General features: G+C 47.3%; 1 protein-coding gene across 1 annotated transcript in view; it reads left to right on the top strand.

Moving 5' to 3' along the window:
• Window positions 1–17736: 17736 nt before the first annotated feature.
• Window positions 17737–26314, top strand: part of PTCHD1 (patched domain containing 1) — a 33317-nt gene continuing 24739 nt past the window's right edge. The window contains exon 1 of the mRNA XM_074534615.1: window positions 17737–18693. Within this exon, the coding sequence (XP_074390716.1) occupies window positions 18265–18693 (429 nt within the window). The 5' untranslated portion in view covers window positions 17737–18264. The remainder of the gene's footprint in view (window positions 18694–26314) is intronic.

Raw genomic sequence — 26314 nt, 5'->3', positions numbered from 1 at the left:
TGATAAATTTTGTAGTGCTCTGTTGACAAAAGGGCTGGCTAGTTATCATTTTACTGATGGATGGCTCTGCAGCAAATTAAATCATTATAGGTGTACTCTAGGTGTCATACCACCCTTTTCCTTCTGGTTTTTCAGCAATGACATGTCGGTAGAATTAGAATTCAGATTTATTTTTTAGTGTGTTGCATATCAGGTAGCCAAAATCTGGGTCTTAAATTTGATAGAATTCTCTTAAACATAAGTTTATATCACAAACATAGATATCAGAACTCACATCTTGTTGCATGGGCCTCACTTGACACTTGCATCATGACAGACAATATTAAATGCAAGTTAGTTTGAACAAATTATAAAAAGTGTAAGGTAACATTAAAATACTTCACACTGAAATACAAAGTTACTGATTTAGCAAACTGCTTCTCATGACATTATCCCTTCTTGTCGCCAGGTGTTCCCCACCAACACTTCAGCACACATTCATTCTCAGTAGGGACTGGCAATTTCATATTAAAGCATTAAGAGGCACTCACTAGACCCACTGTATTTTGGGTCTATCCTACCTAGAAATGAACTAGAAATGTTATATTGGGAAGATTTTTTTGGCTAATGCATAAGCTACATAATAAAACTCTGGTGAGGAGCAGGAGATCTGATGATACTTTTTTTTCAGTAACCACAAAAACTTTTAGCTCTGCTCCAGTTCAGGGTCAAACATTTTATTTTGACACAAAATACTCAAGTTTTGAAGCAGTTTGGATGGGTTTCACTGTAATGGTACATTCCCCTGCTGTGAGATTTTGGTCCATGCCCACCTTTGGTTGGGATATTTTTCCTGAGCAGTCCCACCTCCCCTCTTACGAAACAGCTTTGCAATACCTACATTTGGCTCCAGCTGGGGTAAATACTGACAGTAACATTTCCAACAGCCTAAAAAAAATTAGAAAACATCTCATTCAGAAACTGTATTTATGGCCATTTCATTGTTTCCCTATGAGAATTATTTCTTTATGTTGATTTTTTTTTTTGACAGGATAAAAGCCCATATTAGGAAAAAAAACACGTTTTCATTGAGTCTAACCTTATGTCTCCCAAAAATGAAATCAAAATAGAAAGAAAAAATATTCCTTTAAAAATAAAAAACACCAACAAGCAAAACAAAGCAGGCATTTTTTTAAATCACAAAACCAGAAAAGACAATGCAAGTCACTTTTAAATTAACAGCAACACTAGCTCATTCTGCTGAATATGATATTAAAAAATCTGTTTTAAAGCATAAATGGTAAGATACCAGGCTAAGTGTTTTTACAGTGATTCTGTGACTAAAGTGCTTTTCGTGGTACTGTCCATGCAAAGACCTCACAGCAATTTTCCAGCGCTGATGCGCTAACTCCCCTGACATTGACAAATACACTGCTGTTCTCTTTAGCAGTTGTGGGAGCTGAGTCACAGAATATAAAGTCTCTCACAGGAGGCTTTACAAGAAGCCAAAGTTTCCTAGGTGTGTCAGTTCTGCAACTCAACAAGCAGGCAATTTCCTCCATCCTGCAGGTGCCAGGTTCAAAACCAAAATCCCCAGCTGTACCTTCACACCCTCCCTCTCCTCTGCTTTCTGCAGCCCCCATCACCTCTGCCTTGTCAACACCTCCAACATAAATATCCTTAATTTTCCCACTATAAAGTGTGCCTAAACACAATTCTAGAAAGGTCTAGATGGAGGATTTTATGTGCTCTCTTGAAAGCCACCCTCAGCTGCAGACCTACCCCGAGACACCCGACTGCTGTGTCCTCCTTACACCTGGTGCTTCTTCCCAAGCTGCTGTGTTTGCTCCACGTGCTCCTTAACATCCAGTTCCCTCCCAAAACATCTCCATCCCCTTACTCCAATTCCCACTGAGTCTGGAGAGGGCGTGGGAGGGTAAAAGACAGGGAGGAAAAAGAAAGTCTGCAAGTAAATGAACCCCGAGATACATTCATGCTGCAGTGAGAAATGGTGTTATCCTTGCTTTCCCCACCTCCCCTCCTCTCCTCCCTCATATTTATTCCCCTGCCTATGATCTGTATTTGTCTCACAAAGATGTGACAATCCTTTCTCAGGGCAAGAAGAGGAGCAGGAGCAGGAGTGAGAGGTGCAGCAGCTCACAGCCCTCTCTCTTCCCAGCCCCAGGCCAGGGCTGCTCCCCCATGCCCTCCCCAGGCAGGGCCTGTGCCTCTCCTCCTGTACATCAGATTCCTTTGTGTGTTTGGGAGCAAATGGGAAAAATACAAGCTAAAGAGGAAGCAAGCCCTTCAGCTTGGCTCAAATGCACTTTTCAATGCTTAACCTTTTTAAATGGCATCAGCATTGCACCACAATTAGATTTTAATATATCACTGCCTAAAACCATGTATCTTCATTCCAAGTATTATTTGCTGTAGAAAACATCTTATGATGACCTGCCACCACAGCTGAAATACATTCACATCTGAAATACATTCCAGAATTAATTAATTTATTAATTATCATAAAATTTCATAGTCAACTCTTTTAATCATGCTGTCAACGGCCTGTGTACACAAGCTGGGGAGTACACACACCTTCTTTGAGGTAACACTGGTTTGCATAAATCACAATTATGCAATAATCACAGTGAATAATAACCAGAATTCACAGTACAGCACATTCATCTTAGGGAAAATGAGAGTGACCAGGGTGGGAAAAAGACTCTAAGATCAAAGATTTTGCTTGTGCTGATAGCAGAGGCTGGCACACGAGAAATACAATGAACCCAAAAGGCACAAGCAACTAAATTTACCATTGGTACTTGTAAGCAATGTATGATCAGTAAAACACCACTGGAGACATGTTTGAAGCATATGAGGAAATGGGGAGAGGGAAAGCTTCAATTAGGTGAATCTTCCTGGTCCATGCTTTGTTTTCCGCAAAGGCAGCCAGAAGTGTTGGAAGTGAGCTGTGGAACAGCCCTTCATACCAGAAAACCATAGAGCAAAACAATGCTCTCACCCCCTTATTGAAAAGAAACTACAAACCAGAGCTCCTCCTCAAGGCTTCCTAGCAGGGCAGTGGGAGCTCCTTTTCTCCTGCTCAGTTTAGCAAAACATGCAGGGAAGGGAGGTGATAATCCCCTGGCGACATTTCACTTAACACTTCTCTGGGAGGCAATAATTCCTGTGTGCCACAGGAATCAGAGTAATGGAAGCAGGCTCTGTCTCAGAGAAGTGTGTTAATGCACTTGCAGCACATAAAGGACATTATTATGAGCTTAATCCAAGTTTTGATGAAAGCACTGTAAAGTTCTCCTAAGGCCTTGGTGACATTAGGCACTTTCACTTAGAGCAGGTGCTGTTTGGCAGTTCTGAACGATGAGAGGCTCCAAAGCAAAGGAAACCCAGGCCTGACCCAGGGATATACATATGCAGATGGATTCCACACACTGAGGTAAGTGAGCCACATCCTCCATCCCTTATCTTCAGGGTGAGCACAACAGTTCTGGCTTCAGTAAATAAGCAAAAATAAGCACATAGACACAAACCCCAAAAGTACTAAAGGGTCACATTGGAGCTTTTCTGTATTAGGGCTGTACAAGGAATTTCATTTGCTAATTCACAAGAGAAGGCTGGGAGCATAAAACTGGGGAACTGAGCCCTATCCCTCCTTTTTTTGACAACTTATGTTCTCCCTAGAAATCCCTTGGCTCATCCACCTTGTAGGCACAGGTTCTCTCCATCTTCTTTGTGCACCTTACATCAAGTTTTCTTCCACGCTGGTTTGTCTTCACCACCAGTAACATGCAGCCTGCATGCTAACATATCCTTATACATTTTTAAGGGCTGTTGTGGACTAAGACATGTTTCATGAAGAGATGGAGAAACTAGGAGAGAGCAGGAAAATGAGGCTGACCAAAGCTGAAAGTGTTAAAATATCAATATGAAAATGTATCTGTAAATTATGGCCTTTGCTATTTTTAGCTATCATTTTAGAAAGAGCAATAATGATGGGCACCACCTTTGTCCTCAACTCCTCAAAGGCAACTTATCCTCACGACTTTGTCACTGCTACATGAATAGGAGATGCTCTCTAAGCAGAGAAGGAAGGCAGAGCAGCTCTGCATGGGACTGTGTCCAGTGATTTAGCTGCAGAGCTGCCACTCATTTTGCCATGTTGCTGTAGAGAAGATAATTAGCCCCACTGAGAGTCAAGCTTTATTAGCCTCAGTGCATGTTTGTTAACCTTGTCTCACCATCAGGGACAACACTTGGCCAGCACAGGACAAGGGTCTGTGCACCAGGAGCCTGCACACAGACACACCACATGTTCTGGCTCTGTCCCTGGTGCAGTGTTCTGCCCCAGGGTCTCCAGTGCCCTGGCCAGGTGGGGAAAGTGGGGGCATTATTCACCCTGCTCCCCATTTCTTTCCCACCACTTCTTCTCCCACAGGCAAACATTGCAGAGGGCCTGCACCAGTTCAGCAGAAACAGCACTCTGCCCTGCAGCTGCTGCCCACCACAGGAGTAACCAACACACTGCTGGTACAGCAGGGCAACTTCAGCTTTGGAGCTGAGCTGATGCTCCTTCTCAGCGAACACTCTCACCAGGTGTTTGGCACCTCCTGCTGCTCCAGCTGCACTTCAGGCCCAAAGGGCCAATGTTACTACAAGGACTGAGGATACCAGGTGATGGACCTGGTGATGGACCACACCTAGAGGCACCTTGGCCTGAGCCTGCCTCTCCACACAGGATATGGAAGGATGCCACATGTCCATGGCAAGGCACCCAGGGTGCTCAAGCTTGTGGATTGCTCAGGGCTGCAACTGCCTGGTTCTGGAGCAAATGTGGAATGTGTATGTGCATGGAGGTTAGGTCAGATGGTGACTTTAGGCTCTCACCCTACAAAGGGAGAAAACAAAATAAACATCCTTAATCTGAAGAGAAGAAAATAAGGGAAACAATTTGGTTTCCAAATTGCTCCAAACTGGAATGACACAGAATCGCTGGGCCACAGACAGGAATCAAAGCTGCCTTGAGTCCTTGCTTACCTCTTGTACTACAATCCCAGCCTTCCTGCTCCAAGCATCCTTTTGGTTACTACTAAGAATATGAACTAAGGTTGTGCATCATCTTTAACAAAAATACCTGAGATGATCCAAGGTATTGGGAATAAATTCCTTAAGCCTTTTGGCTGGACCCCATGAGCTCATTTCAGTTGTGGAGCATTTCTGGAGTGCGTTGCCCTTCTGTACTGAAATAGCTACACAGATCAGAGCCTGGGCACAAAATTTACTCCATGGCACCCCAAGCCTCCAGGTCTGCCCATGGCCTGCCTTCCCCAGCCATGCCTGGGCTCCACTGAGCACATCTCTGCAGTGCCTCTAGCAGGCACACGCTGTCTCTATGGCAATGAGAGACAGGAAGAGCCTGGGAAAGATGCTGCAGAAAGGACTGTCTGGCACCAGGAGGAGACAGCAGAATGTGCAGGAGACCAGAGCAAAACATTCCCTGCAGGCTTAGGAAAGTGATGTGGCCACGGGATGACAATAAAGGATCCAAAGGAAAACAGCAATAAGTGTCAGTTTGCTTCAAGTCAGGTTTTCCTTACCATTAATGTTTTCATTACTTTTTATTTATAATGGATTAAATTTTAACCACACAGTACTGTAAAAAGTGCTTACTGTGCACCACCCAGCTCAATCTCCATCGGGCTCCTGAAAAGTGTGAAATGTAACCTTTCCAGCTCTCTAGTGCAGAACTGCACTGCCTGTTATGTACCTTGCTGTGGCACAGGAAGGGTTATTATGAAATAACAAGTACTGCATAAGAGCACTTTCAGGTGCTCTCTGTATTTGTGTCAGGCTTTTCCCTCTCTGGAAGAACTGCAGTTAAAAGGCATTACATTAGCATAAAAACCATATTTAACTAAAAACATAACTACTATTATAACTGATGATTCAGAACAGGAAAGGAAGGAAAGTAAGACTTCCAATTCACTCTTACCTATCTATTGTTTCCTTTTTAACACTTCATTCAGACTAGAGCAATGAAATCGCCTTGCCAGGCTCAGTCTCTATTTATAGCTTCTTTTCAGTACTCAGGTACTAGTGCCTTCCTGCCTCATATACAACAAGAGAAGTATATTTAAAAATGTACATGTTTTAATTTTGTCAGGATTTAATGTGTCACTAGAGAAAAATGCAGCAAAAATCTATAAGTTTCTGCTTCTGCTTTACACCAAAATACTGATCATGATCAAGACAATATGACAGGGATTATTAGTCACATTAATTGTTACAATTCATACTCACAAATTGGTTTTAATGCTGCATGTAGCTATTTGCTTTCAAAAACCAATAAAACAGAAAGGTCAATTTTTTACTTAAATCACTAAAAAGAAGTCATCTACAAAAGCTGCTGAATTTCATCTCTGTAATTTCAGGGTACAGATTAAGAAATTGGGCAAATTTTTACTTGCACCAAGTAAATTAAGAAGAAATGCAGCATGTATTTGCAGGCTTATTCACCCATGCTGTACCCCTACTGCATGCTCTTTCACAGCCACCTATTCTCTGCAAGTGGGTAGGAGTGAGGGAGAAAGTGGGAAGAATGAAATATTGGGACAAGTATGTAATCCTGAAGTCACTGGAGAAATCAATACATTGGTAGTATATTCAAGTTCCATATGTGTGTGTAAACAAAAGACCAGGACTTGTATATAAATCTGCATATGGTATATGGGACTTCTGAAACAACTCCCTGAGACATATATTGCTGCCCTACTGCTGCGCTTTTCAAAACCCACATCTTTTCTGAGAGAGAAAATGTCTGCACCTAGCAGATTCTAACTTTGTGTGGGTGTGTAACCGACTTGGTTACCAAAGAAACTAGTTCATGTTCTACACCACTGAAAACTAATATTACTATCAGAATAAATAATTGGAAGGAGAGGAAAGGAGAGGGAAAGGGGGGAAAAAAAGAGAGAGAGGGAGAATTACTGCACTGCAGATTTGTAACAACCAATTAATGGCCAGGGAGAGAAATGCCATAGCCTCTGTCACAAAATTTTCTGTCTCCCTACACCAACCAAACAAGCCTTTGCTTTCAACGCAAATATTTCAAACCCAAGCCTACACTGCTGTGTTCACGCACCACTGCCTACACGACGTGTTTTCTGCATAAGTGAAGGAAAGTTGCAGACATCTTGTACTGTTGCCAAGACACTCTGACACTTGCTCAGAGACTCTGCTGCTGCCGCTGCTGCTCAGGAATCCTCTGACTCCCGGCACTCCAGTGCCGCACCTGGGCACTCCCCGGCTGCCTGCACCTCCTGTCTTGCTCTTACATCTGTGGAAGTTGAACAAAACCCCAAAGAGCAGAACCGGACCATTTCTTTGGGGCACAAATGCTGTACTAGTTCATGCTCGCTATGCTGGCAGGGTAACACCCATATGCTTAACGCAGCCCCGCGCCAGCCCCACCAGCTGCTTTTTCAGGGATTTTTGGCCGGTTTTCCCAAAGTGCCACACCAGCGCTGTGCCCGCGTCCGGCGGCAGCTCCTGCGCGGCGCCGCGTCCCGGCGGGGCGAGGCAGGAGCGCCCGGCAGCGCTGCCCGACACCGCCGCCCCGCGGCCCCGCCGCCTCCGGTGTGCCCGGAGCTGCTCGGTGTGCCCGGAGTGCCCGGAGATTCCCGGAGTGCTCAGAGTGCACGGATTACCCGGAGCTGCCCGGAGGGCCGGGAGCTGCTCGGTATGCCCGGAGCGCCGGGAGTGCCCGGAGTGCCCGGAGCTCCCGGAGCTGCTCGGTGTGCCCGGAGTGCCCGGAGCTGCACGGAGCGCTGGGAGCTGGCCAGGGCGCCGAGAGCTGCCCGGTGTGCCTGGTGTGCCCGCAGTTGCCCGGTGTGCCTGGAGTGCCCAGAGTGCGGGAGTGCCTGGTGTGCCCGGAGCTGCCCGGAGTGCCCAGTGTGCTCAGAATGCACGGATGCCCCGGAGCTGCCCGGTGTGCCCGGAGTGCCCGGAGCGCCCGGGAGCTGCCTGGAGTGGCCGCAGTGCCCGGAGTGCCGGAGCTGCCCAGTGTGCCTGGAGATGCGCGGTGTGCTCGGAGCGCCCGGAGTGCCCAGAGTGCCCACAGCTGCCCGGAGTGCCCGGAGCACCGGGAGCTGCCCGCGCCTCCCTCCCCGCGCTCCCCTCTCGTCCCGCGGGGAAGGCGGCGGAGGAGCGCTGGGAGCCTACAGCGGGTCTGAGGCGAGGGGAAAAGGGAAACAGGGCAGAGGAAAGGAGAGCAAGGAAGAGCGGAATGTTCGGGATCTGATACGGGAGTAGGACACAAATGCACCTTGAGCCCGGCAGAGGCGGGGACGTGTCCCCGTCCCACGGCCAGCTTTGGCTGAGCGCTCCCCAGAGCCAGCGAGCCCCTTGTAGGCTCCTTCCAAGAACTGGAGGCAAGGGGACCCCAACAACACCGCAGTCAGTGTAAATGGAAGGCGCTGTTTTCCTTACAAGAATTAATCGACTCCTTTCTTTCCCAGGTAATCCCCTGTTTACAGTCTGTGGCTGATGCATCAGCGGGCTGGTGGCATCCCCCAAGAACGCTGAAAGCAGCAGAGACTCGGCAGCGGCAAATGGAAGAAATTACAAAGCTTTTCCAAGAGACGCTGGAGCTTAGCAGCCACTCTCGACCCTGAACAACACCTTACTGAAGGTTTCCCTTTTTCATTACCTTTTTTCTCACATCTGTGAGTTTGATTGTGCTAAAGCCTGGCCACTCTTCATATCCTATTCCCTTTTCTCTATCAAGCTGCGGTTGATTTCACCTTTGTCCAGGTCATTCCATGCCACCTGGACCTCTGGCTACAGATTAGTGACCCAGGCATTAGTGTCACTTATCTTGATTTTCTCTTTCACTCAGAGGATCTCCCAGCCCTGACAAGAAGACAGATAACAAATTTCAGAAGCCAAAGCTGAGTTCACCCACCCTACTGCAGCTGTTCTCCACTCAAACCCTTTCCTCCCATACTTTTACCCAGACAAAACTCTGCTTCCTTGCTCTCAAATATGAGTCTTCAGGCAGTCAGACATAGCAGTGAGAGGCAAGGACAAAGTCTGATGTGCAAGAGGGTGTACAGCTATGTGACTCCTGAGTCTTTTCTTTAAATCTTCTTTCCTCTCGTTCCAGTCACAGCAAGATTCCAGCACCTACAGCAAAAGACACAGGGTCTGGCCTCCAGGGAACAGACCCATTCCATATGCAGCTCTGATTCCTTCCTTAACTGACCCTGGACACCAAAAATGAATGGCTTAATCCTAAAAAAAGCTAGTGTGTCAGCACGCAAGTAAAATGTATATTTACACTAAGGCCAAATTAATGTCATTTTGGGACCTGAATTTAGGGTCCCAAACTGAACATTTCAGTGCCTGACTCTGCAGCATGAATGCTCTTTAATACATATCTGCATATAAATTCTGGAATGGGGCTGGGGATGGGGACAGTTTTCTCTGTAGCAAATGGTTTCCCACCCCCCACACGAGTCCCTGAATGCATTATTGTTAGAGTACCCACTGAGAGATCTGAAGACTTAATAAACAGGCTTTGACCTCACAAGCTGAGAAGGAAAGTTTTCAAGGGAGAATAAAACCTTCCCTTTGCTGTGATTGTCACTAGTCCTCTCTGGCAACAGAAGAGACACAGGAGCACAAAGAGGGGTGATGTATGGTGATGGGGAAAGACACTTCTCCCTGTTCATTTTCCACTCCTGTAAGTAATGTGTTCCTCAAGATCAGGATTCATCCTCTCACTGTTTTATCCCATCTGCTGGTCCCAGATCCCCTCTGCACCATTATTCTCCATCAACTGCCTAAGATTTCTGTATCTTCATGCACCTCTCTTCCTCTCCATTTCAGTCAGGCTAATTCACCTTCCATCATATCAGAGAAGGATGCATTAAAAGAAAAATAAAAAGAAACCCAGGAAAACAATCTCCCTGAACCTCTCAGAATTGCCAGGGACCAGAGCAGCCCCTGGCTTCCAAAAAAAGCAATTGCAAAGCCCCAAACTGAGCATGCTAAATACAGTGTGGTTTAAGCAGCCATCTCTTAGGAACCATCTGCTTAGCATGTGCAAATAGTGACTTTGGAGATTATTATGATTTACTGAATTTTGGAAGGATTTTACAGGAACAGCAAGAGAAGGCTCTAAGTACTACTGTGACATGAGTATTACAGAATAATGAAACACTGATTTTAGTTTTAGAACTAGAATTCATCTGCCATGAACCAAAATGTAGGCTTGCAGCAGCCTTGAGGGGAAAAAAAATACTCTTAATGATTTCCTCAAACGTACAGTAAATTTCATTGAAATATAGAACAGTCTTTCCTTGTATGATATTCCCATGCAGTCAAAATAAAGTGTGTGCTCTCAGGTGCAAAGCCAAACTCAATTAGTATTATACACAAACCAGAATATACCCTGAATGCTGATCAGAGGCAGGCTGATGATTCATACTGCCATGGTCTGCACATTAGGATTTGCAAGGAAAGCCAGCGTACAGCTTGATAAGGGGTTTTGATCCAAAAATAGGCACAGATGTGATTTTAAACATTTGCCTTAGAAAATTAGGTTTAGACACTCTGCTTTAATTGTGTGTCATCTAATGCTGATGGGCACTTACCCAGGTAGAACACCAGCTCCTCAATTAAAATGTAAAGCAACATGTAACATTTACAGTAATGTAATTCTATATTCATGAGCAGAAAGAGCTGCTTGGAATGCAGCTTTCATAGAAAGCAAGCCCAAAAACCCTATGAAGATGAAACATGCATCATACAGTAGGATAATTCCCGGCTTCTCTTTTTATCCCAGAAACATCAGGAACAATTGGAAAATCAAGCCAGACCTATGAAAAGCATGTAAGACACAAAGGAATCCAATGTTTTCTTATTTTCAATACACATCTGCTTAATCATCTGATGGTTCTGAACTGAAAATGTATGCTTTAAGAACAACTGATCTCTCTCAAAGATTGCATGCATTTCACCCGCTCATAAAAGGTACACCTGTGAATTACTGATGTGGGTTTCTTCCAGCACTGTACAATCATGCTTTGTCATGAGAGAATTTTAGTGCTTAAAAATAAAAACAGACTTGTTTTGTTTTGTTGTCTTACCCTAAATACAGTACTGTGAGAAACCCTCTCCTACTGTCCTGCATATTCTTTACATGGTAGTGTCGGGTAAGCAAGTAATGGGACACTTTAGGAGCTATTTTAATATGGTTGTGGTAGGTTTTTAGTGAACATGTGTTAATATAAGGGGTGTAAGAATGGCAAATCCCTTGCATTATGATAATGCAGCTGTTTTGGTTTGTCAGCTGTTTTGTCAGTTGTTTTGCCTCCTAAAGGTCCTAAGAAGCTCCTCTTCTATTTTTCTCCTGATGATAGCCAGTTCCTGTCTTCATCCATGGGTACTTACAGCAGTGCAGGGGAAAGATGAGTTTGTGACAGGCAGAAAGGACAGCAGCACAGAGGTACATCCAAACTGCTGACAAATACATCCCTGGTGCATTTTTCTGGTGTTTGTTGAGAGAGCACTGGTGCAGGGCTGTAACAATGGCCATCTGGGATCCACGTTTGTGGGAAGCTGAAAATGGGCTGGCTAAAGAGGAGGGAAAACTCACTTCCCCTTTACAATTAATTCTATTTCTTGGCTCATGACAACATTTAAAAACAGTGATAAAACATAACAAAGTGTAATGTTAAGGATGATCTTACAGTAAGGGTTCTGAATAAAACTCTGCACTGGTTTATCATAGTGTGTTTCCTAAATGCTGTTAAATTCCTGATTATGGTCATTCCACTCCCTGTAAGAGGCACACAACCTTTATCATCCCATTGTTAAAACCAGGGAAACTGAGGCAAGGAGAGAATAAAAGTGAATTGCGTACAGCAACACAGCACTTGTAGAACCTAATTCCAGCAGCTTTTAGTCCTTGGTCTGTCATCTCTGCTGCATCCTATAAATGATGCAAAACCCCTGTGATATTGTCTAAAATCTACTCAATCTGATACCAGTCCATAAAGACATTCTGAAAGACTGGAGAAAAATTACAGGGTTTTTAAAAATGTCCTTTACTGAAGGTCTCTTACTTTATAGCCAACAACACTGTCAATATGACTCAATATGCAATCTAGATGCAGGTGGAATAGTGTGACAGAGCAGTATGAAGACAATTCTGAGTCAGTGTGCTGTCCCAAAGCTGTACATCTGTAATATATATTTAGATAATTGTTTTTACTAACAGCTTTAGAGACACAAAGCCTTGCCAAAGGCTGTAAAGGGGATGTAAGTCAGAATATAAAGAAGTAAAGCAGGGGAGAAATGGGTTGATCAGGCCTGTCTACACAACTTGGCTGCTCTGCCAGGGACTTCCATCAAACCCACATTTTCTCTTGAAATACAGAGTAGATGAGCTAACAGGGAGCAGTTCACTGTGCTCAGTAATGAGTCTCTCTGCATCCACAAATCACAGGCTATTTTTCTTATGCTTCATCAGATGTGGAAGTGTGACATCTAACCTATTCTTTGCCCATATCTTGGATCACAGAAAATAATGCTGTCTGACAGAGTCCTTCAAGATTCCTAAGAAAAGGAAAAAAGAACAGGCTCACTGGCTCCCTGTCACATTCCAGAGTTTTTTTTTCAATCTATTCATATTAATGGCACAACTGGGGATTTCCAGTTTTTGTATCATCACTGCCAGGAGCGGGCTAATGGAGCATCTCAGAGACAGAACACAGCTCCAGCCACACAGGGCACTTTCCTCCTTTTATTACACTCTGTAGAAGATGTCATACATGCTTTCCTTTAGCAGTCCTCATGAATCAGCAAAGAGCTGCCCGAGAGTGACCACCAGGGCACTTGGGAAAGAATCAGGTGCCAGCTGTCATATTTCTTGGTGATTTACATCATTTTTGTATACCTCTCTCTCCACTTGGAGGAACAGGCCAGAGAGGAGCATTTACATATTTGCATTTTACAGGACAGACTGCAAAGAAGAGATGTTGTCATGCAGGAGCAGGAGGGAAGATTTCTTTCCTGTCAGCAGATGCAAAAAGATATTTCAGTTGCTGTGAATTCTCCCAAGATCTGCATTAGCAAGTGCAATGTGTGGAGTGCGTGTGTCCTGTCACGGGTGGCAGCACGTCAGGGCGCCAGGGAGAGCAGAGGGCTCCTCCACAGCTCCTCCTCATCTTTGTCCCTCTCTTCCCTTCCGTTTGGTGAACATTAGGGGCTTACACACACTGAAGAAAAGCTTCCAACGTGACTGATTTTGCCAGCAGCCTGTTTGAAGGAGGTAAGAAATCAGCCATCTTGAATTCCAGCAATGAAATCTGTGGATGCAGACTGCAAAAAGTGTGGCCATCCCTCGCAGGGTATTGTTCTGGTTTGTACACTGGGTTAAGAAGGCAGCTGTTCTTGAGACAGCCCCATCCTTTAGGACCCAAAGGACTGGTGTAGAGAGGGAATACACAGCCTGTGATGCTGCTTTGTTCCTCTACTTAATTTCTTCTTTCTCTGGTTGCACAGTTTAAAAAGTCACCTTAGTTCTGGGGTTCTTAAGCTCTGAGTATGCTGTTTGTGCCCATGATGCCCCATTCCTTGGTCCCAGCCAAAAGAAGGTGGGACTGAGGAGAGGAAAAGAGGCAAGTGAATTTTCATTGATTAAATATAAACTACTAACTGCACTGAGACCAGCTTTCAATTTCCAAGGTTTCTTCTAGAAAGTCCTTTTTAGTATAAGAAAATTGTCATCCTTCTGGGAGAAATGCAGCACATAAGAGCAAAAAGAGTGATACTTTTGTATAATATTCCTACTGTGATGGAACCCAGCTGGAAATAAGGAGGATGCCTCCTTCTGCTTCATTCTTCTGCTAACTGCAAATGGACAAAAGTTACAAGTTGAGAGGATCCCTCACCAATCAGCAATGGGAGATTAACTTTATCATTAACCTTGTCTGTGCCCTCACCAATTTAATTGGCATTGGCCCAGGTCACAGACCTGAGGCCAAGAAATATAGAGCAGAGGTTGGTCGGGTGATGCAATGAGAGCTACTTCTCCTCTCCCCAGTCATCCTGGACTGGCAACATGTTGTCTTGATCCCTTGGCACAAAGCACAGGGTCTTTCCACATCACCAGCAAGACTTTCAGCCAGTATAAATGAGCACGACATAACCAATGTCAATAAAAATAGTTTTGCAGCTCTTAAGAGTCTAACCATAATTATTAAACTCTCCTTGAATTTTTTCTTCTTAGTTCCCTTTAAAAAAAAGCCTTTGTTATCCATCTCCTCACTGTGGGTAACCTCATTCTCCCCAAGCTCCAGCTGGAACCTGCATTACACTTTGCTCAGTGCCCTGTTGCAAAAAACATTCCCCATTGGCAGCACTAAATCCCCTGCACATGCTCCTAAAATATCTTCTGTGGTTCCTCATGCCTAACTAAACAATGCAAAACCCTGATTCTCTGCATACCTCCCACAGCCATCCCAGCTGCTCCTGACACCTTTCCTTTCCCCTAGGCCCTCTTCACTCATCTGAAGTTACTCATCAGGAATGCCCTCCTCCATCACTTCTCTCAGTTTTTTCCTTCATTGGACCACTTCTGGGGAGTTAAGAGAAAGACGTTATTTTAAATAAAACCTTGTCAACTTCTTCCTCTCTAAAACTTCCCATCATAACAAGATTTGAGCAGATGCATAAAGATATGCTCATTTCTGGATGTTCAAGTCATCCTCAAGCCCTCTGGCCTGCGTTATGGGTTGACCATGACACCATGGCCTCATGCTAATTCACATCACCTGTTTGTCCTTGAGAGCCTCTGAGCGCGGGTCGAGGCAGTCTTTTTGCAGGGATCTGAGAGTCAACAAATGCTCCCCAGCAGACAAATCTGCTCTTGAGAGCAGACTGGAACCCTGTGCAGATGCTGCCTTTGAGTCACATCTTCCCCATCTCCCTTTTATACTCTGTCCCCAAAAGTAGCTACCCTGAGGCGTTTGCTTTGAAAGGACATAATCATATTGTTCCCCCCTCATTATCCCTATTCCCAGCATCTGCACCTCATTGTATGGCCATCTCTTCCCATCATTCTCTCTTAATTTAGTTTGGGAACTCTCTGGAGCAATGAGACATCATTATCTATTTTGTAAAGCGCCATTCAGAGCCGTGGCAGAGTGGCACACATACGTGACAGAAATCCTACCCTTCCCTTTGCTCCAGAGGAGATGCAGAGCAGGGGATGCTCAGTGCTCACTGTGCAGCACGTGCTGCCAGCTCTCCCCTACAGCACAGGCAAGAGCTCACCAGGCTTTGGTCTCCACAGAGTGCTGTGGGAGGTGTCCAGCTGTTCCCCTCCTGACAACCACAATCCCACAGAACACATTTGGATGGCAATTTCTGGACTGCCAGAGCAACGATGCTCGGTAGCAAGGCGATTTCACCACCTGCAAAGTCAGGAGTATGCAGGTTTCCCTGCTGGCTTGGGAACATGCACAGGGTGCCTGCAGCATTGTAATGTACTCAGTGCAGCTCCAGAACATAGCTGAGCTCCAGTAGCACATGTCAACATTCCCCTGTATGTTCCTCCCCACAGACAACCCCACAGTCTAAGGTAGGGCAATTCTTTGGGGCAAAGGGAAGAAGAATTTTGTGGAGTGAAATCCTGTGACTCTCTTTGAAAAGACATCATTTCCACTGTAGCTAACAGTGCAGCCTGATGCTGGTTACAACAGGCAGTAAAACTGACACTGCTCTGGGAAGACAGGGGAACCTCCAGCAGAATTGCTGAGGCATCAGTTTTTTCCTCTATGCCCCTGCAAAAATGCATATATATATATATATATATTGTTAATGGTTGGGTTCATGTGATTCTTTGAGTCTTCCTGGGGTCACCTATAGCTTACCCAAAGTTAATGTGCTGAGAACTGGGTTAGATGTCAGATCTTCAAACTAGTTTTCATGAGATACCCTGGAGACCTCTGAATTGGCCACTGGATGGTTACTGAAACAATTAACAATCTCCCTTCCTTTTTAATAATGACAAAATATCTTTAATGGAGACCCAAAAAAACCAGCACAGATGATACTGCCTGCAGCAATGACAAAAGTTCTTTACTTGTTGCTAATGATGTAGAGCACTAGGCACATCCTGACGTTCCCCTGACACACAGAGGTGAGTAAGCCTGTGTTCAGATCCGTGTACAGTCATGGCAACGAGGGGAAAGTGCTGGACTGGGACACAAGAGACCTGGGCTCTGAGCCTGACCTAACAGTGAATGGTCACCTAAACTCAGGTCCAGCCCTCTCCCATGTCTGTGCTTCCATGTCCACCTTTGAAGTATTCTTTAAAATATATTCAAATTAGGTTTTCTTTCTTAAACTTGCATAGGACTGATACAAGCAGTGGGGACCCACCTCTGTGGGAGTGGAGCCGAGCAGGGGCAGGATCGTGTTACAAACCCCAGCATCCCTGCACTGGGCACTGTGGGTGCAGCTGCACTGACCTCACAGATCACTCCTGGAGGGATTCCAGGCCTTGGGCAAGAAACCCAGAAGAAACAGGAGATGTTGGTTCTGACCTTGGCCGTGCTCAATCAAGCCACTCACTTGCTCGCCACATTACAAGTGAAACATGGAAAGAGTTTAGCATTCAAGCTGTGTGACCTAGCTGTGAGGAGACAGGAATGATGTCAAGGTTTTGTACATGAAGCGTCCATGACAAAACATTAGCTTAGGTCAGACACTACTGAAATGTAAAAGGGAGGATGACCCTAGGTTGTCAGCCTATCAACAACCAAAACAGGGAGGCGCTGCCGTTTTATGTAGCAATACATGTAACAGCTATCAAACAGAAACTTCCTTTTCTCAGATTTGTACAACTACCGGCCTGGGGAGTAACTGGACTCCCATTACCAACACCTTTGGATTGGGAAGTAGCAGCCTGGGCCAGGTAACAGCGCTAGGAATCAGTGTGCCCAAATACGCCAACAGCAGAGCATTTGTGCTCCTAAACATAATTGTGCACAATTTGTGTTTAAAATCGAGGCCGTGCCCCCGAATCGCATCCGGTCTGTCCCTACACACAGGTGGGCAGCGCGCTCACGCACCCGCCGCCGGTTGCGGGTTCGGGCTGCGGGGAGCGGCAGGGGAGCGCTGCCCGGACAGGGCGCGGTGCGGCAGGTGCGGGGCTCCCGGGGCAGGGCACGGCCGGGGCAGCCCGGGGCGCCTCCGGAGACGATGCCAGCGGGCCGGGGACCGTGAGACGGGCAGGGACAGCCCCGCCGCCGGCACCCGCTTTCCCTAATGGGCATGTGCGGCGCTCGCACATGCCCACTCGGGCGGCGCGGGGCCGGCGGGCTGTTCCGCGCTGCCGGCGCCGCCGCGGTGGCCGTGCGGCGGGACCAAACGGGGCGCGCCGTCGGGCACCCCGGGACGCGGCCGGCCCCCGTGGCCGGGGGAAGCGCCCGGGCGTTTCTGGCGGCGGGTCCTCGCAACAAAGCCCCCCACGAAACACACGCGACTCCCCCTCCACCGGGGGCGGCCGTTCCGCGGCCCGCCGCCCGCCCTCGGGGCCGCGGGCAGCCTGCGCTGCTGCCCCGTCGTCCCGGGGGCGGCGGTGCCGGCGGCGGGCGGGGCCGGGCGGGGCGGGGCGGGGCCGGGCGGGGCGAGGCGGGGCGCGCCGCGGCGTCCCGAGCGCGGCCAGCGGGCGGGCGGGGGCCCCGGCGGGAGGCGCGGCGCTGCGCCCGCCGCCCCGAGCTCGGCGCCGCCCGGCGTGGCCCCGCGCCCCTGGGCGGAGGGCGGCGGCGGCGGGGGCGCCGCGGAGGGCTCAGCGCGCCCGCCCCGCCTCGCCTGCCGCGGCCGGGGGATTAGTCAGCAGTCTGCGGGCAGCCCCGCTCCCGCGCAAACTCCGCGGCGGGGGCGGGGAGCGGCGCTTGCCCCTTCCCGCGGCGGGGCGGCGGCGGGGCTGCCCCCCCACACACACCCCCCGGCCGTCCGCGCCGCCGCTCCGCGGCGAGGGGCGGCGGGTTAGGAAGTCGGGCACCGAGGGGCTGGGAAACTCCTCTCGGGCACGGCGGCGTTGCGGGAGGACGAGCGCCCGAGGCGCCCCGCGCACGCACAGGGGCGGGCGGGCGCGCACACACACCGCTCACACACGCACACGCGCGGCGGCCGCCCCCGGCCCCCCGCAGCCGCGGCCGGCGGGGAGGCGGCGCCCGGCGGGGCTGCCCCATGGTCTTGAGGGGGCCGTGGGGGAGCTGCGGGGGCCCCGGCGCGGCGCTCGCTCTCCTGCGCGCCCTCCGCACTAGGATGTTGCGGCAGGTCTTGCACAGGGGGCTGGGGACGTCCTTCTCCCGGCTCGGCCACTTCGTCGCCAGCCACCCGGTGTTCTTCGCCTCGGCACCCGTGCTCATCTCCATCCTGCTGGGCGCCAGCTTCAGCCGCTACCAGGTGGAGGAGAGCGTGGAGCACCTCCTGGCCCCCACGCACAGCCTGGCCAAGATCGAGAGGAACCTGGTGGACAGCCTCTTCCCGGTGAACCGCTCCAAGCACCGGCTCTACTCCGACCTGCAGACGCCTGGGAGGTACGGCCGGGTGATCATCACCTCCTTCCGCAAGGCCAACATGCTGGACCAGCACCACACCGATCTCATCCTCAAGGTAACCCCGGCGGGTCCCCCGGCCCCGAGCATCGCTCCCCGGCCCGGCCCGGCCCGGCGCTCCGCATCCCGCCCCGCTCCCCGCACCTGCTGCCGGCACGGACCCAGCCGCGCATGCCGTGCTCTGCCCGTCCGGCTCGGGCGCTGCCACCGCAGCTCCCCGGTCACCTCACTGCAACAGTTGGGACGCCAGCCCGCCGCGGGAGCCGGCACCACGCTCCCCGCCCGCGCCGCGGGATCCGCGCTCTCCCTCCCTTTTTTTTTTTTTTTTTTTCACCCCCACCCCCCATCTTTTTCTTTTTTCCCTATTTTGCTTGTATTCGTTTTGGGTGAGCGAGAAGGGCAGTCTGGCTTGCTTAAATAATTTTTTGGTGTCTCTTCACTCGCATGGCAGTTGTGCTCCCGAGTTAGGGCATCTCGGGCTTTCATAAACTCAAACTTCAAAAACAGTTAGGTACCAGTCTATCAGGCTGCCGAGAATGGTTTAAGGGGCTGCTGCTGTGTCTGGACTGCACTTCTGCATGGAGAGGGGTACCACAAAACCTTCTTCTCTCTGCTCATCAAGGCAAATGACATAACTCAGCAGCTTATTTTTAGTGGGTAGTGTTTTTTTCCCCTCCACTCCCAGCCCACCAGCACCGGTTCCATAGATGAAGAGAAAATCCAGCCCAGGTGTAGACTGCAGGCATGGTGCAGCCTGTGCTACCGGTTCAAGTTAGAGCGGGCAGCATCCTCCCACTTGAGCAGCACGGAGTGTGCAAGTCACAGTCTGACAGGACATCTCACTGTGCTATAGATCATAACATGTCAGAAACCTGTGTTTCTTCAAGCTGGTGCTCTAGTTTATGCCCCAGTAGTTTTGAGCAATCCTGGAAAGAAAAACAGGGATGATAGATGCAAAAACTTGAGTGTTAAGAGGGTCAAGTTCACTCAAGAGAAAGGAAAGGAACATTTTGAAATAAGCAGAGGTGTGGCTAGCTCAATCCTGCACGTTTTTGCTGTTGCCTTGTGGAAGCCCAAAAGATTTCAGCATTGGTTTGGTTTTTTTTCCCTGAATGTCAAACTGTCAGCCCATATAAAAGCCAATGTTAATTCTTCTTTATCGCTTCAAGGAGTGTCTCTTCTAAAATGAAAAAACAGATGCAAACACCTATTGTAAGAGATTTCAGGGAGACCTCTCTCTTTACTAAACAATGAAATAACTGTTACAGTGAATTTATTTATATTTCATTTCCACTGTAGGCACATACAGAACTGTGGTACAGAGCCACATAGTATTTTCTGTTTTCTTTTTGACATATTACCCAACAGTAATGAGCAAACATTTAATGAGTGTCGACTCACTAACTACAGTAACAGCAATGTTACTGGCGAATGAGAAAACTCCAGAGAAATTCTTTTCATTCCTTCATTTTCTTGCACTGTGAATTGCATTTGCATCCACTATATGCACATTTACTCAGTCATAGGACAATAATGATAATGGATTTTTTCTCTGTACTGCTTTCTCTGGAGATCTGTAGTTTTATCAATAGCAGAGTGACACACAAATAAATGGTACTCAGAATCTTTCTGCAGGCAAACTTCTGCATGAGATTTATCACATCAGCAAGAGAGGTATAACTTAGAAAGTTCTGTCAGTATTTAACACAGCCCCATTTTTAATAGACAAAATTCACAAAAAATATTATTTTTCTTTTAGTGAGATAATGAAAACACCATTGCCATTTGATTGTTTAGACATTGTCAGACATGTCTGATGCATTATTTCCAACTCTCTACTTATCTAGTTAATTCCAGTATATTTTGTGTAGAATGGATTAAGTTTCTGATGATGCTTCTGTTTGTGGGCAGAGGCAGGCTCAGGCAGCTGCCTGTCCAGCCTTGGGGATGGCCCATCCCATGGTCCCATCCCAGACCTGCAAACAGGAGGGAGGGCTCCTAGCTCCCAAAATTGTTCTGTCTGTGGTGATGCAGGCCTACATCATCTTGAGTTAACAGGGCCCACCAAGGGAAGGAGAAGGAAAAAGGTGGCCATCAAGGCTTTCCTGTACACATTTGGTTCTGTGAAAGGGAGAAAGGAGCAAAGGCAGCCCCAGCCGCAGTCCAGAGCCAACCGGCTCAGAGGACTGTGCTTGTAAATAAGTGTCCTGGGTGAAACCACACAGTAAATCCCACTCACATTTCTGAAGCTGCCATGGAAGCACAGGCAGGGCAGAGAACCAACACGGCAGCTTTTGCTTATCTTTCCTTTTCTGGAGGATGACCTCCCCAAGGGAGAGGTTTTGCTTTGGGATAAATGTCAGGTTGGATGCTGGCTCCTCCCACATGGCTGTTGCTGCATCTCCACCCACAAGCAGGAGGATGGGAGACACAGGAGGATGGTTGCCCCAGGCAGATGCTGGATGCTCTTGCAGCACATCTTGTTGGTTTCCTTACCTGCTATATCCCACTTTATCTGCCAGAGAGGGAGAAGAATAAGCCTTGAGCAGCTACAGCTTCCCTAGTCATGTGCCAGGGAAAGGGGATTTTCCCTGGTCTAGGCAGAGGAAGAAGTCATCTTCTGTTACTGTTCCTGAGTAAAGGGATACAAAATTTGGGCTCTGAGCGGTGGAAACTGAAACATAGACAGTCCTGTCAAAAGTTCATCAGTCTAACATCCAAGTCAGTTCATTATTCAATGAAATTATTGTTATGGTGACATCTCTAACACACTCTGCTTAGCTCAGTGCAGCTCCTGGTGGGCACATGACCAGGCTGACAAGTCACCATTGCCAGTGCTGCCGATCCCTTGCTGCTGGCTGGGAGGGGGTTCTGGGCAGGCTCAGCCCCAGGACTGGCTCAGCCCAGGGCTCAGACAGAGCTCCCAGAGCAGGAGCTGCTGGAGGGCTCCCGCTGGCACTGCACATCTGCCAGCGCCACACTGGCTGCTCCCAGCACAGCCCCAGGTCCTGATGGAGGCACAAACTGCTCCACACAGGGACTCTCCTCCTCAGCAGAGAGGTGTGTGGCTCCCTTACAGAACAGTTCTGCTTTTGAGATGATGCCAAGTACTCTTTTATTTCTTATTTTTGTGTAAATCTCTATCCATCGTTCTCATAACTCCCTGTAAGTGCTTACACCATTCTAGGCCTGCCATCCCAACATTGCATTTCCAGCTGCCATAGTCATTTGCAGAAGGGAGAAATCTAAACATATCCTGTCTCTGGTCTTGAATAGGTGTTCCAATAAAAAGCCTTGGTAGAATCTGAGATATGGAAGAGATGCATCCTGAGACTGAGATATCGTGGGAGGACAATAATGAAATTTTACTTGCTGCAGTACCTGCTCTATAGCTGAGCATAGGTAACTGGCATCCTGTGCTGTTGTTGTGCAGGACGTTTCTTCCTCGATTTGTCTTTTTAGAGAGAGAGGTAGGAGGTAAAAACCCCTAACTGAAGAAAGTGTGCTTTTACCCCTGCATTTCCAATGAGTGCTTAGAAAAGCAAAAATAATTGGGATACTTGATGTGGACCATCATGCAGAGGTTCAGATGATTATATAAGGTCTGTAGAAATTCTCTAAAAAAACCTAGAATCCCACCTAAAAATAGTGTTACAACAGCCCCCCTATCATTTCATGGTGATATTTTCACTTGCAGTGAGAGACTTGTTAGGTTAAAGTTATACAAACTCGTGGGAATACAGACCTAGACAGATTTTTGAACCTCAGAAAATACATTCGAACTTAGAATTTGACACGCCGATCCTTCTGATTCTGTTTATTCCTGTATGCTTACAGTGAGTTAACTGCACCATACTAAAGACATTTTTAAATTAAAGATTTACCTTTTTTTGCAGAAAAATATTCTCTTTCCATTTCCATTACTGTGTTTATAACAATAACACAGTACTAATATTATTTTGGCAAAAACTCCGTTTAAGATATCAAGACATAAAGATGAGAAGGGATTGAAATGTAACACGCCTTACTGAAGGGGATTGTATTTGCAGTTTCCTTCTATAAAAATCTGTAGATGACAAGGGGTTTTTTTCTTAAAGAAACCTTTACTAACTACAGATTTGTAGTGCTTATAGATTGCTTCTCTCCTAAACTGGCCATTATTTGATCTAGGCAACTGACTAAATATGTATTTGTACACACAAATGAAGTAAAGTCAGGTATTTCTGTTTAAGCACACATTTATTTAAGAACTTCAGAACTTCTGATTGCTGCAGAACAAAACAGTTTAGCTCCAAAATCTTGCAGACCTCGTACTTGTTGCGGTTTTATTTCCTCTCTCTTCTCCCTAATTATTCTGTTCCTGTTAACGTGTGTGTTGGCACGCTCTGTCTGCGGTCCTCACGGATTTCCTCACTTACTTTGTACGTGTGAGGAAATTCGTGGAGGAAACAACCTTGTTTAGAAATAACCACGTTCCCTGGTCTGTGGTATTCCCAACTGCTTTGCTGTACAAACATGGCACTCTTTAACCATTACTTCCAAAGTCGGTGGAAGGGGGTTGTGATTGAAAGCTGGGTCTGTTGCAATCCTGAATAACACAAGGTATCCTTTTTTAGAAACTTTTGACTACTCCTGAATGCCTGGACACAGGCAGTCAGCTGTGGATCTAGCAATGGATGTAGTAGATCTCCACCTTCGCAGGGTAGCTCGGGCACTAAAAACACTTCTTGGGAAACAGGCAATAGAACACACAGTGCATTCTGCTGAAAACAAAATAAAGGATGAAGTCATGTCTTTAGAGCAAGGCTGTAAGATGAGGGGAAGAGTCCTAATACAAGAAAAACAAGGGTGTGAAAGCAGCAGAAGTGCAAGCCTGTTGTCATAGCAGCACAATGCTGCAGGGCTAAAATGTATCTTATGCGAAAACAGATGAGAATTAAGATACGCAGGTAAGATCCAGGCACAGCCAAGGAAGAGGGAAGGTAAATAGCACGTTGCAAGGACAGTGTGGAAGTGTGTGCAGAAACCCCCCTGAGCTCCAGTGTCAGCAGCAGCAGCTCCTCAGAGTGATTCCTGCAGGCAAGAGGGTTTGGTCTCTCCCGCAGGCGCTGGGCAGCGCCTGGAGCAGAAGTCCTAAAGTTGCCTGTGCCTGGGAGGATGATCACATCCCCCTGGTGCCCACCACCCCTGGCCCTGCTCCAGTAGCACCAGCCAGGACAGGGCCCCTCTGCTCTCCCTCCTGCTTCACTCCATGGTGTGATGCTCCCTGCCAGCCAAGCAGCCCGTGCTCAGAATGCCCAGCATCCCGTGTTGCCTTGCCTTTCCTGCCTTGGAAGGTCAGACTTTGCTTCCCCTCTAGCAAAGAGAGCACATGGAGGACAGGTGTTTTCAATAGGTGGCTGGATGTGTTGTGTGTGCTGGGGGCATCACCCCTCAGGGAGAGCCCACAAGGAGGCCAGGGACATCTGTGCATCACAGCCACCAAGACCAGGCCACCCCCAGGCAGTGCCACAGGGCTGAGGGAGAGCCGCCAGGGCTTCCCACTGACCACATTTGTACTTCCTAAAAGCTGGGACAAGGCCCTGCCTTCAAATTGGGGTTTGCAGCCAGAGAATCCCCTCTTTCTTACTGAAAGACAGAAGGAGGAGCCGAGTTGTTAGCTGAGACCGTGGGCTGTGAACCTGCAGCTCTTAAGGTTTCCCTGCGGCGCAGAAGGGGCTGTTCCTCAGGCTTCTGCTTGGCAAGAGTCCCCTGAGAAGCAGTACAGAGATGGAAGGGTGTTCATGGAGACCTCTGAAGCGCATGGAAAAAGCCACCCGTGGTGGAACTGATGCAAGATCAGACAGAAGAGCGAAGTTTTGTTCTTTTTTCCCAATCATGAAAAATTGATCTTGTTGCCGCACACCAGGCTGCGCTGAGAGGTTTCTGCTGCCCAAGTGTCCTGTCATCCAGCAGCAGTCAGCCCAAAAAACAAGAGTGGGCTTCTCTTGGTGGAACAAATTCAGGCAGATTTACAAGGTGTCAGAATTAAGATGGTATTGATTAGAAAAGCTTCTCCACTTCAGATTAGAAAAGAAAAATCATATCTAGTGATTTTCTGTAGCTACCAAGAAGACAGATGGAAATGTAAATGTAGGCACATCTGCCGCTCCGAGCACTAATAGTTGTCCCTCAGTTGATGACTTGTAGTTGAACCATTTTTAGATTTTATTTTTCTGAAAATTGTTCAGAGAAAAGATAAATCCTTGTGTTTTAGACAGCTGAAAAAATTAGTTGCAAAAATAAATCCCGTGCATAATTAGTATCTTAGCGTCTCTTCAGGAAACCTGATTGTAGGACTGAGAAAAAGAGCCAAACTACTCAGAGAAATCCTTGCTGCTTGCTCTCCAGCTGTGACTTCTAATGCTTATCCCGAGCCATTAGGATCTGTTGGCTTCCTCTGCTGGCTGTGTGCAGGCAATTCATCCCTTGCTAGGCTGGCGTGGCCAGGAGCCCACTGCCACCACCCTCTCTGAACCCCTGCCCTGGACCCACAGTGTCAGACTGACAGCAGGGCACAGCCTGGCCAGGGCTCCCTTGCCCTCCCTCTCTGCACTTTCTGATGAAAATGCACTCTTGAAGGTTTAATTCTGCCCCTATCTGCAGAACCCACGGTGGGGATTTTTTGTAAATTAAGCCAGAAGCTGTGCAAGTCTTTTCCCTCTAATAACCTTTTTACGTTTTGACTGAGGCCACCTCTTGACGTGAATAAAAAAGTAAACTGCAAAGGTATGAAATGCCAGAGATTACTGAGATCATAGAAGAAGTGGAGAAATTTATGGCTATCCATTAAAGGCGTTTTCTCCTCTTCATTTTCCTTGGCACAAGTTATCTGTAAAAATTACTAAAAGAGTAAACCAGTGTCTCATAAAAATGAAGTGTATATTTTAAATTATTGTCTTCATCCTGCTTTCTAGTTTTTCAGTCTTAAATCCAAAACAGTAATAAAATTTTAAACAGTAATAGGTAATGAGTTCAGAGCCTTCCCAGTCTTTCCACCATAATCATGAGTTTAGAAGTTTTATTCTTTTTTTTTTTTTAATGAAAGCTGTGATTAAAAAAAAAAAAAGGCAATACTTCAGACTCCAGGACCAGAAAAAACAGACCTGGTGAAAATGACAGCAAAAATATTCTAAGAGTGGCAACACTGAAAAGCAAAGCTAATATTGAATTTGAACCATCAGATGGAGACTGCCAGACTAAATAAGTCAAATAATACCAGCAACAACGAAGTAATACAGCTTTGCAAAGATGGTGCTCCTGAGAGTTAAACAGTCTGCCTGCCAGATCATTGGCAGTGCAAGAGGACATCCATATATCTAGCTAGTTTTGTCTCATTGGCCATTCATTGACTGTATGTCAAGCACAAAGTATAGTCAAGTCCTTACAATGAGTTATGTCCTCTATAAACACCACATATCACTGCTCAGCGGCAAAACCAAACATATCTTTGAGGTCTGTATGATAATCAGGAGGTAGCTGTGCACATCCTTATGATTAGAAATGGTGTCTGTGGCTGACCCAGCTTGCAGGGGAGTCAGGATGTGTTTTCATGAGCTGGGCATGGGAGCTTGTTAAAGCCTGAATGGTCCCACTGCATTTTGCTGTGGCTGTCACTGTGGAGTTTCCCTGGGAGCAAA

The sequence above is a fragment of the Zonotrichia albicollis genome, chromosome 2 (assembly GCF_047830755.1).
Source record: "Zonotrichia albicollis isolate bZonAlb1 chromosome 2, bZonAlb1.hap1, whole genome shotgun sequence".
Lineage (NCBI taxonomy): Eukaryota > Metazoa > Chordata > Aves > Passeriformes > Passerellidae > Zonotrichia > Zonotrichia albicollis.
This window is presented reverse-complemented; position numbering and strand designations above follow the sequence as displayed.